This window comes from Pinus tabuliformis, chromosome 6, assembly GCF_031772625.1.
Source record: "Pinus tabuliformis cultivar Carrire ecotype Pingquan chromosome 6, CPIR1, whole genome shotgun sequence".
In the NCBI taxonomy this organism is placed as follows: domain Eukaryota; kingdom Viridiplantae; phylum Streptophyta; class Pinopsida; order Pinales; family Pinaceae; genus Pinus; species Pinus tabuliformis.
The window spans coordinates 2,029,136,661-2,029,149,072 of NC_142292.1; the positions used below are offsets into that span (position 1 = coordinate 2,029,136,661).

Below are 12,412 nucleotides of genomic sequence, written 5' to 3' on the forward strand. Positions count from 1 at the left end.
CTCATTGGATTTCATATGGAGAAAGTAGAATTTTAGATTTCATTCAAAATCCATCATATTTATCAGTTTTTCAGGATTTCAGGATTGGAGGATTTCAATGTTTCCATTGAATTTTGTCATGTATTAGGGTATGGAGCTCGTATTTAATCAAGAGCACCAATCCCTCTATGTACCTTGATGTTAGTGACATTGGTTGTCGAACTCCTCTGGGATTCGCTCCCAAACCAGGAGCTTCTGAAAATGTCGCTCCCGCTCCCGTTTTCGCTCTCGCTCCCCACTTTCGCTCCTACTCCCAAGTAACACTGAGCCAGATGATGTTGGCAACTCTAGCAGTAGCCACTAGCCTGTAGTACTGGTCACAAACTTTTGTTGTAGAGGCCATTTATAGCCTCCTTGGTTATGTGTTTTTGTTTTGATCTCTAATTCTATATCATCATCATGTATGTATTGGACAATGCACTGGGTGCCATTTTGATATAATGGATATATTCATGAGCCTACTTTGATCATATGTTGTCTTCTATCTATATTCTAATGCTGTGTGTTTGGAAATATGAATGAAAATCTTTAAAATTATGTCTTTTTATAAAAAATAAATATTTAATGTATTTTTTACAACGACCGAGTCATTGAAATTGAGCCGGCCGAGTTGATACCGAGTCAGAGTCGACCCTTGGCCGAGTCGGAGTCGGAGTCGGAGTTTTACAACTATGGGTATTAGAGCTACAGGCTGAAATTTGCAGTTTGAACAACAAATAGTAGCTTGGGACAACAAACAGTGGTTTGGACAACAAACTGAATTTTTGGACAACAAACTACTATTTTGGGACAGCGAGGTGAAATTTCACACAGGCTGAACTTTTGGGACAGCAAGGTGTGTTGGAAAGTTCATTTCTCCATTTTTTTGGTTTTGTAAATTTTGGATAGCAGTCATGGCCATGTTCTTAAGGATAGAGGACAAACTGGACGTGATATCCAACTATGCCATTTGGAAGGACATAATTCATATAGTGTTTGAGAAGACAGTAGTTTGGGACATAGTGCGACAAGTGGTTGTACCTCCTACTGCTGCAGATGAACTTGCCGAATTCACAAAAAATAATGCAAAGGCAAAAATAATTTTGATGGATAATCTGAAGGATCATGTGGTTCCTCAAGTGAGAGGAAACACATATGCATATCAGATGTGGACAACTCTAACCACTCTCTATTAGAGTACCGATGGGAGCAAGAAGATGGTAGCCAAAGAATAGTTGAAGAACATTAGGATGAGAAAGGTTGAAAGTTATGGCTGCCTACAGTCTCTCTTCTAAGGTCTCACGAGTTTTCTTTGCAATAACTAGCAAGAAGCCCGCTTAAAATCATAGTGAAGGTGAATGAAATTAGTGAATTGAAAAATAGAATAACCCTAGCCATGACTTATTTTACCTTTCATAACCTTGCCTTGATTTCTACAAGTATAATCTTTTTTCCTTTGTTCACGAGAGTGATGAAGGAGTCCTTTGGGAGCATTGCTCCTTGAGTGCTTCACAAAATGGCAAGGGGTGCCTCAAATAGACTAGAAGCATGAGTCTAGAAAATGATCTTGGGAGGGAGTATGCTTTAAGAGAGAAGTGATGCCAATTGTCTCTCCTCACAATGTAGCGCTCCCTATCAATTGTTTCATGTCATTGAATGGTAGAGCCTTTGGTAAGGCAAAAGATGTGAAGACAATCCATTGTGTTGTCCTAGGAAGGTTGATCCTCTAAAATAGTTAGAAAAGTGTCATTTGCAAAGTCACTATTAACCAACTAGCCTTGATCCAACTAAGGTAGGAGGGTTCCCTTATTTAGGGCCAGACTCCAAACCCGTTTTATGGTTTAAAAGATATCCAAGTGCCTCTGTGGCTGAGACGTATAGGGGTGGGGCGAGTGGACAACCTTACCAAATGGATTGGAATAATCCCACCTCTTTAGATTTGTAGTGGCTAGTGGAGAGATAGGTTGAAGCTTTTGTAGATAATGCTTACATGACTTGTATAGGGGCGGGGCGAGTGGACAACCTTACCAAATGGATTGGAGTAATCCCTCCTCTTTAGATTTGTAGTGGCTAGTGGAGAGATAGGTTGAAGCTATTGTAGATAATGTTTACATGAATTGGATGATGAAAGAGCCATAGATAAGTGCTCCAAACATTACAATGATAAATGACTATTTAACCTTGTCAGAAGCTTACTCAAAATCTATTTTGATAAAGAGTGCATCTAACCTTGGGGTGTGTGACCATTCCATTCCTTCCCATACTGTGATGACATTAGCTAAAATAAAATGCCCTTTGCTAGGTAGAGCTTTGGTGAGGAGCCTAAAGGTAGCATCCAGCAACATGATTTGCCTCCAGTTGGTGATAAGCTTAGGGTCATTGCCCTTGGGAATTAATTCAATAAATCGTTGATGGATTAGGAGCTAGGAGCAATTGTATGTCTTTGCATCTCTGCTCATCCGAGTCAAGATGGTGCTGTATTCATTCCTGACCTAGTAAGCTTTAGATAGAGGACACATTTGGTTCCCTGCAGGCAGCTGCAGTTTACTTCTAGGAACAGTTGAATTCCTGGCACTATGTTTGAGGCAAAGGAGATGTTCTTCCAAATAGCAGAGTGTGAGAGACCATCAATTATGTAATGAAAGATTTCTTCCTTTGAAATTTATGATGATAACTTTAGGAATACTCTTGGCTTGAACAACATTCAATGACATAATATATAGGGGCAGTGCAAATCCAGAGGTAGGTTGCTGCTTAAGAATGGTTTCTGGCATCTGCTCTTCAATAGTACTAGTCATCTTGGGGTTGTTAACTTGCTATTTGAATTATGTGTATATTCAACAGCTTAGAATTGTTTCTCAACTGATATGAGTCAAACATGTTTTAGTCATACCGTATACTCTTTTAGTAGACATAAATGCAAGATTCACGTTGCTAATTAATACACAGTGCAATGCTGCAAATGTCTCTGGTTTCTCTTGATATTTTCAGTTTTCTTTCCGAGTTTTCCAGGTCTAAGTTTATGCTTGCCAATTTTTTCTAATATTTTCCAATATTTCCCTGATGTTTCCAGTATGTTTCTTAACAGAGTCTTAGACACATATTCCGCGAAATGATATTGTGACACACACACACAGTGCATTAGCTTCTTATCGCAACTTGCTCATCAGCATTAGGTCTGCTTTCCAGCTTGATAGAAGAAGCAAAAATGTTACCTTTACATGTTCATAAAGCCTGTTACATGATATCATTCATCTAGATGGTTAATACTTGCTAGAACTTATAGGAATCTATTACATCTGGGCACCTAAAGCCCTATTATATGCTCCAGTCTATGTTCGGCTCATACTATAGAATTTCAAAATTTATCATAATTTTTTGAAAGTGGTTTGTCTTCCAATTCTGTCAAATTAGTCTGAGTTTTGTTAAGTCTATGAAGTCATCTTGATTTTATGAGTTGTTTGTTGTGCAGAATCCAATCGCCTATACAAGCATCATAAGAGGGCACTTGTCAGGTTAGAACAAGCTGCAAATTCTGCCATGCAAAGATCTCTTGCCTCCAAAGGAGCCTTTGCAGTCTTATATGGCCGCCATTTAAAATATTTTATCAAAAAGAATGAGGTATGCTGATCTGCTTTTGAATGGTCAAACCATCGTAACATTTATGTAGTCGGTGGTAAAGTGGTGATATTTTCGAGTAATTGCAATTTGCATGCAAAAATTTCTTGCAATCAATATCTATATATATATATATATATATATATATATATATATGTTGCCAGGAAACGTGGGTTCAAGGACGGGGACGGGTACGTCATTTTTTGAAACAGGGTGCGTGGGTTCGTTGGGGGTATATTATAATTATATATAATATATAAATATTATATTTTATAAATTATAATATATGTGAATTTGTATATTTTTCAACTTTAAACAAGAAAACTAAAATATTTATGATTTAAACTTTAAATATTTAAACATGCACATCATTGAGCATTCAACATTCACAATGAAATTTCAAAATTTCTAGTTTGATATCAAGTGCAAATTGGAGTTTACATATTAATAAGAATCATGATATATGTCCATTGTCATACTACATTGAAAATTTGCCTTAAGGCATCTCCAAACAAGAACTAAGAAATTTTAAAACACTGAAATAAAAATAGTTTATAGTGAAAAATGGCTTCCTCAAGCCATGTCATCAACATCCATGTTATCGGCATCACTCAGATCTTCAGTTAGCATGCTCTCCAGGTAGGAATCACTCTCATCTTGAGGCTCCTGCTCATTGATAGCAACTGGAGGTAGCTCAATAAGGCCATCTAGTTGTATCTCCTCGTCCACACACATAGCATCATTTGCGTATTGGTCCCATCTTTTGAGAGGACCCTCCTTGTACCCAGGGTCTTTTCGAGATATGAGACGAAGTGTGCTATGAATGTACACTAAGTTCTCTGCCTTCTTTAAGTCCAATCTATTTCTCTTTATTGAATGGATAAAGGCATAAGTACTCCAATTCCTATCGCAAGATGAAGAACTAGCTACCTAGAATATTAGGGGAAGCCCATTAAATTAATTAAAAATAAAATAAAAATAAAAATGAACCCCAAAAAACCCGATTTTGGGATTCCAAGTACCCATGATCAGGGTTCTTCGTACCCGTCAAGACAAAAGAACCCAATATTTTTTAATGGAGACCCTGGTTCTTCATAGAATAACTCGGTTCTTATGTGTTCTTCTCAGAAAAACCCATACTCGAATCCGGTACTTGGGGACGAGAACTCGGGACGGGTTCAGGAACCCCATCCCCGGGTTCACGAACCCGTGCAACATATATATATATATATATATAGATATGTTAAGCTAATAAGTATGATACCATAAAATTCATTCTTATTCTTGTTGGAGGAGCAAATATCGAGTATTGATATATCTTCTATATGTTATGAATTTTATTTTTTCAATAGAAATAGGTATTTTTTGTATTAAAAAGTGGTCGCAGAAGTTGGCCACATTCTCCTTTGAACACTTGTTGTAGTGTGAGAATGTTGCTATTGTAACTTAGGCGAAGTCTAACTTAGGAAAAAACACATTAATATGTTGGCTTATTGAGTTATGTGAAAGTTACGAATGGTAAAATAATTTACCCTAGTAAGTTTTAATCGTAGTTGTTGATCTCAAGTGAAGCAAGATCTAGTCTTTGTTGTCAATCACTTTGAGATTAGGTTTAGGGTTAGGGATTTAGGTCAATGTAAAGTTATAAAAGCAAGGCTAAGGAGAAGAGAAAGACACACTACGACAACACAAGATTGAGAGCGTCATTTTAGTGAGAAGTGCATTGGGTACAAGGGAGTGCAAAGAGGCCAAAGATCTAGATCCGCAGAAAAGAACGAGCAACAATCTAGGGCAAATATGCTAGATCTGATCGAGGTTAATTATATTTTGTATTTTTTCAAGTGGGCCATTATCCCAAGATGAGACCCCCGAAAGTTTAGATTTTTTTAAGGAACATTTGTTGGGTAAAAATCTTTTTGTGTCATTATGATTGAAATCGTTATACTTGCTTTTGCTTGTTGAGAAACCAAGTGCTGGATAGATTAAGGCTTGATTCCTCTTTCTTGATAATTACTTGGGAATGTTAGCTGTCTTCTTATTAATTTATGTTCTCTTCATCAAGCAATTAGACAAAACTTCAAAGCATAAAGATCACAAAGAGACAAAGAACACTAGAAATTAGGCTCCAAGCCAAGGCAAAACTCCACAAAGGGGAAAACCCAAACAATGCTTCTCTTATAGAATGAGATCAAAATGAGATATCCAAGACCCAAGAGCAAGACCAAGACCGCCACAAAGGTCCAAGTCAAAGTCAACAACAGTCAACAATGGTCAAACCTTTTGAAATTTGGTCAAATCGTATAAATTTTAGACTTGCAGTAAAGGGCAAATTTCGGACCTATAATTTTCACAAAGTTGCCCCAGAAACTTCGCACGTGTGAGCAAAAACAAGCTAGAAAACCCGAATTTTCTTTCTCCTTTGACTTCAGTTTCTTTTGTTCTTGTATTTTGCAAAAAAATCAATGTGATGTGTGAATGAATGAATGAGCTACCAAGAGGAGGAGTTGTCTTGTATATATCACTGTCCAGGAGGGTCGAATTGCTGGCACTTAGGTGGACTTGTCCTGGGAGGGCTGACTTGGTCTTGTATTGACTTTTTGACACAAAATAAAATTATTTTTTTCTTTTTCTTTTTTTTACAAAAAGTCCAAATGGGACTTGATTCAAATACATTTCTTTTGACTTTTCATAAATCATTTTTGATTCAATTGACTCTATAAGCATGAAGAACATACTTTTGACAAAAAAATAAAAATAATAATGTGAATATAATAAATATATCAATGATAAAAAATATATTTTATTACATTATGAAGATCGACATTGGTTACATTTTTCAACATTGTTGGATTTTATTGTGTTAGGAACATAACAATGCATTTAAATAATAGATCAATTTTTCTGCTACAAATTTAAGTGTCGGGTGCTAGGTTTGCAAGAAATATAACATGGTATCAGAGCTCTAGAAAACTTTGAAGGAGAGATGTAAGAACACTAGGGTTTGCAACAACGAATTTCTTCTTTTTACAACAACATTTGTTTTTCTAATTTTGTAGCTAGGGTTTTGTGGCCAAGGTTGATTTGTGAGATGGCATCACTGAATAGTTTGTGATATGAAGACAGGTTGGATGGGGTTGTTAACTTCAGTCCTTGGAAGGAGCAGATAACCATAGTTTTAAAAATGAATGGTTTGTGGAATTTTGTGAACACAGATATCCAAGTTCCTTCAAATCCAAACTAAGAAATCAAGCACAATCAGAAGGATGTGAAAGCGATGGGTATAATTTTGGATGGTGTAAGGGATCATATAATTCCTTACATAACATGAAGGATTCAACACGTTAGATGTGTGTGGCCCTAATCAGTTTTTATTAGAGTACAAATGAAAACATAAAAGATGGTGCTTTGGGAAAAATTGAACAATATCAAGATGAACAAGTTTGCGATTGTAACATCTTACTTCACAAGGATCCACTAGGCTTGTGATGAGGTTTAACCTGTTGGGAAAACTGTAAATGATTTAGGGATTGTGAAAGTGCTCTGAAAGAATGTGCCAAGCATTGGACTACCTTTGTGGATGGAATATTGGCTAGGCAACAACTTCTTGATTGGAGCCGGTTGTGGGATGATTTCATCTAGAAGGAGATCTATGAGAATTCAATAACCAAAGGACAACGAAGGAGTGGTGAGGAGAAAGAGGAGATTGCTCTTGCTGCATAAGGGAAAAAGGGCAATGGGAAGCCCAAGTAGAATCAGAGTGGAGGTGGACCTTTGCAAGGTAAAAAGGAGAAAGTTATTAGCTATGTCAAGTGCTTTGCATTTCAAGAGTTTGGGCATTTTGCCAATTAGTGACCAAATAGAAAGAAGGGCAAGGGAAAGACAACTACGTCAACCACTGCATAGATGGACGAGTGGGCTGAGAAGTTTGAGAGGAACTTTACCTTGGTGTCATGCCTTTTTGAGACCGTCATGAAAGATGCATGGTTTGTAGATAGTGGGGTATCTTGCGATATGACATGAATGAGGGAAGTGTTCATTAATGTTTCTGAGATGGTTTCAAACATGCATGTGAAAGATGGTATTAGTACCATGCATGCAATGAAAGGGATTGGAACAGAGTTATTCCAACAAGAATTAGGAGGATCTCTAGAGGTGACAAAGGTGTTATATGTCCTAGAGTTGAAGATGAACTTTCTCTCAGTTTCAGCTTTGGAGGACAAAGGGTGTGATGTTGAGTTGTAGAGCACTGTTTTCATTAAATTTGCAAATTTGACAAATCGAAGCTAAGTATTCAGACTGTGATATTTTAAAACACAATTTACTAATTAAATACACAATACATACCTGGCTTTCGATTTAGAAGTTAATCCCGAGCTGTCGTCGCTCCAAATACGCTCCTGTTACCAAAATACCAAAACCTCCCTGCTAAACTGGGTACAACCTAGGTACTCAGTTCTAGAATGCTTCCCAATTGATGCAATCTGGCCCCTATGCCCAAAAACTTAAAGAAAAACCAAGGCTCAGTCCTTACTGTCTGTAACTCTTTGTTAAAATTTTTCTCCTTCCTTCTCCCGAAAATTTTCCTCCCTTTTACTTCGTCTCTGTTCCCTTTATATTTTTCCCTGAGGGCTCTTCTCGAACTTTCAGTCGGTTGCATTCCCGCTTCTCTTTTGTGCTGTGCATTTATAATTAGAGGTGGTGGTCTCCCTTAAGATGACAAGTTTACTTTTACTTTTGGAACCTATGCGTATGATATCAACCACCCTCCATAATATTAATATTATAATGTGCCTTTATGATTTGGTTGGGTTAGGTAAAATAACATATAAATATTCTTTCTTTTAATTTTGTATAACATGCATAGTATCTTTTTTCAAATGTTGATTTCTTTTATTTATACTTGTCCCTTTTATTTATTCGTATAATTTATATTCCATTTTAATTTTGTATAGTATAGAGTATTAATCTTTTATTTTGGATAATATTCTATGGTTACCTATTATGATGACGACACACACTAAAATACATATTTCAATATATTTTTGCGAGTTAGGTATTTATTTAGTATCTTCAACAATTACATCTTTTATCCTATGCTTGGAAATTCTTCATAATTTAATATGAATACTAGTGCAGTGCAGGCGATGCATGCATATGTAGCTATCATATGCATGCTAATAATTCACATTTCGTTTGTAATGGTAGATGGGTCATTACATGAGTTCCAAAAAGGACAAGTATTCATACATTTAGAGGGAGCTACCTATCACACAACAATCAAGCTTGGTGTTGGGAAGGGTAAGTTGTACAACTTGTAGGGCTAGCTTGTAAGTAGATCCAAGGGGATCTCAGATCAAGGATCAATGTTAGTGACAAAGATTGAGCATGAGGCTCTAAAGGCTGAGTTGAGATCGGGGACTTAGTTTTCAAATCTGGAAGATGGGCAGGAGGCGTCTTCTAGATTTGTTAGAACCAATTGGTATGAGCTGACAGTGATGGATGCTCAAAAGCAACCTCCTAGGTGCATGGTTGGGAGAAATAGGTCTTTAGTGCAGATTCCAAAGCAAGTAGCAAAGAAACCTTCTAGTTTAGAGGGAGTAACTACAACAACGAATGATGTGGTGGGATTGAAGATAAATGCAGGTGGAGGAGGTTCTTCCAGAAGTACTTGTTGATTTTTCTATTGCAATAGATATAAGCACAATATTTATGAAGACTGATAATTATTTCAAATGTTGTTGATCTTCTTTTAATTTTTCTAGTATATCATTAAGCAATTATACTTCAGAAATTCAACTATAAAATAGTAGGATAGTAGAGATCACGATGCAGAAATAGAACACAAGATTTACCTTGGGAAGACCCACTTGGGGAAAACCCAACAACCTTTTCAATAGAGAAATTCTTCCTTTCAACAAGACACACCTAGACTTCTAGTCAACAACTAAGTCAAATTGACCTTCACGTAGGTGCATGGTTGGGAGAAACATGTCTTTAGTGCAGATTCCAAAGCAAGTAGCAGAGAAGCCTTCCAGTTTAGAGGGAGTAACTACAACAACGAATGATGTGGTGGGATTGGTGATAAATGCAGGTGGAGGAAGTTCTTCCAGAAGTACCTGTTGATTTTTCTAGTGCAATAGATACAAGAACAATATTTCTGAAGACTGATAATTACTTCAAATGTTGTTGATATTCTTTTAATTTTTCTAGTATATCATTAAGCAATTATACTTAAGAAATTCAACCTTAAAATAGTAGGACAATAGAGATCACAATGCACAAAGAGAACAGAGGATTTACTTTGGGAAAACCCACTTGGGGAAAACCCAACAACCTTTTCAATAGAGAAATTCTTCCTTTCAACAAGAGACACACCTAGACTTCTAGCTAACAACTAGGTCAAATTGACTTTCAACAAGTTTATTGTCAAACTGTTGATTTCTGGTAGCATCGGGTGTGCTCTAAGTCTCAAAATTTGTAGGGAGGCTTAGACACACGCATTTTCCAATGCTCATAAATTGTTTTGGGAAATTCCCTCCAGAGACAGTTTTATTAAAATAATTAATTATTTTTAATGGGTCCTGTTGACCTTGCCGCCTACACCTACCTACAAGTTAGTGAGAAAAGCCTTCAACCTATTGAAGAAATTGTAACTAGGTTCGGTCTTCATGTTGACATGATCTTTGTATTTGATGTAATAAAAGGAAATAAATTATTTTTGTAATCTTGCTACATGGGTTTCATGAGAAGAAGTGTCTCTAGGTAAAAGACTTCTTCTTGATGTCTTTAGGATTTATTGTTATGTCAAAGAGTCATGTCATGAATGGAGAAGCTCCTTTAGAGCCTATTTAAAATGTATTGGTGTCAAACCAACCCTCCAAGACCAAGAAGAATCCTCCAAGAGCAAGCTCATCGAAATTTGCAAGCAAAACAACAAAGGAATGTAATGTCGGCTCCAAAATGAAATAAATAAATAAATATATGACATGTCGGCTTGAAGAAAGGGTCACGCCGGTTCATGAACATATGTCGGCTCAATTATATGTGGCTCATTACTATAAATACCCAGGAGGGGTCAACAAAAAGGAGACAAGAAATTTCGGATGCCTATGATGAGCCGCAGTAAGGAAGCTGCAGTCATGAAGAGAAGGGAATCGCAGTCATGGGTAAGAGGAGCTGCAGTAAGCCATAGTCATGGGCAAGAGGAGCCGCAGTAAGCCACAACCAATGAGGTAAGGGAGCCACAGTCAAAGGTACAAGTAGCCGCAATCAAGGAGCAGGTGTTTGGGTGGAGAAACCGCAGACAAGGGTTTTTGTTTTAGGGCTTCACTGCTCCTTGACTAGGGTGTAGGAGCAGTCAAGCAATACCTCGGATACATGAAGAACCACACATTAACTTAAGGTCAATGTTATCTCTTATCTCGATCTCAGATGGACGAAGAAGATAGGACTGCGTATTGATTATTGCCTTGGTTTTGTGGAAATCACATTTGATCCTAAAGATGCTGGACATTCTCGGCATATCCATGATAAATTGATCTCACATGATGGCATTCGTTGGTACTCCTGTAGAAAACTAGACAACAAACAATAGTGATTCCGGTGATAAATAAAATGAGATACATATGGTTTCACTAGGTATTATAGTATTCAGATCTAACATAATGTAGTCTTGATGAGCTACAAGGAGCAACAACAAAGATCATAGTCTAGATCTTGACAAAACTATAATAATAATAGATATGGATCATGATTTTGTATCTTTGTGGTCTCATGATGTCAAGGTACAACAATGATCTCAGATAAAGTGCAGCAGTAGTAAAACTATGATGCAATAGTGATGAAGATCATGGTGTTGCAGCAGTGATGAAGATCACGATGGTGATGATCTCTGTGGTGCAGTGAAGGTAGTGATTTCAGCAGTGACACGAAGAGGATTGGTGGCTTGGTCTTGGAGAGGCAGATTGTTCAAGGGTCATGGTCTTGGTATTCGTCAATGGAATCTCTATAAGAAGAATTTACGCATGGGTTTTCCTCTCGAAGAGGGAGAGGTTTTGGCCCTGGTAGATAGCCAACCATTTGCGTTCTTGTCTCTTTTATTTGATAACAATTTGATGAAGTTAACTTACACATGCTAATAATGAAGCAAACAATCAGAGAAGGGGCTGCCACACTAATTTCGACTCTTTCCGTTTGAGCTATCTCCTAGGTTAGCTAAGGGGGGTGGGCCCTAATGAAAAGTTAAGTTTAAAAAGATGTGAGTTTCTAGGAGAATTATTAGAGTTAAATAGATTATCTTTTTAAGATTTATAAGCAAAAACTGATATGAGCAATAACCATCCTAAGATAAGCATGAAATACATAAACAACCAGTGCCTTCCAAGTATTTGCTTTTTAAGAAATGAAATTGTAGTTTGCTTAAAATGAAGTGAAATGCTTTCAAATGGAATGCCAAAATAACCCTGAAAAGTGAAACAATATATTGTTAGCACAATATATTATAAATGCTTTTAAGATGAATAAGTCTACAAATCAAAGCATGGAAACTATCTTGCTCAAAAAGATACAATTAGAAATCTACTTGTGAGAATGAGATGATAAAATAACTCAAATGTTAGACCGAGATGCAATTAAGTTTGCAACCCAAAATAGTAGTACTTGAAAGTGAAATCAACCATTCATGAAAATATGCAATTAAACCAAAATATGAGCCAATTTCCAAGTACAAGAAAATTAAGCTTTTTACAAAATTAAAAGAGATTACAATGTTTGCATC

General features: G+C 36.7%; 1 protein-coding gene across 6 annotated transcripts in view; it reads left to right on the forward strand.

The window, feature by feature from the left end:
* Window positions 1-12,412, forward strand: part of LOC149267394 (uncharacterized) — a 172,059-nt gene that overhangs the window by 106,788 nt on the left and 52,859 nt on the right. For all 6 annotated transcript variants that reach the window (XM_089432512.1, XM_089432496.1, XM_089432502.1 and 3 more), the window contains exon 5: window positions 3,491-3,639. In XM_089432512.1, coding sequence (XP_089288638.1) covers window positions 3,491-3,639 — 149 coding nt within the window. The remainder of the gene's footprint in view (window positions 1-3,490; window positions 3,640-12,412) is intronic.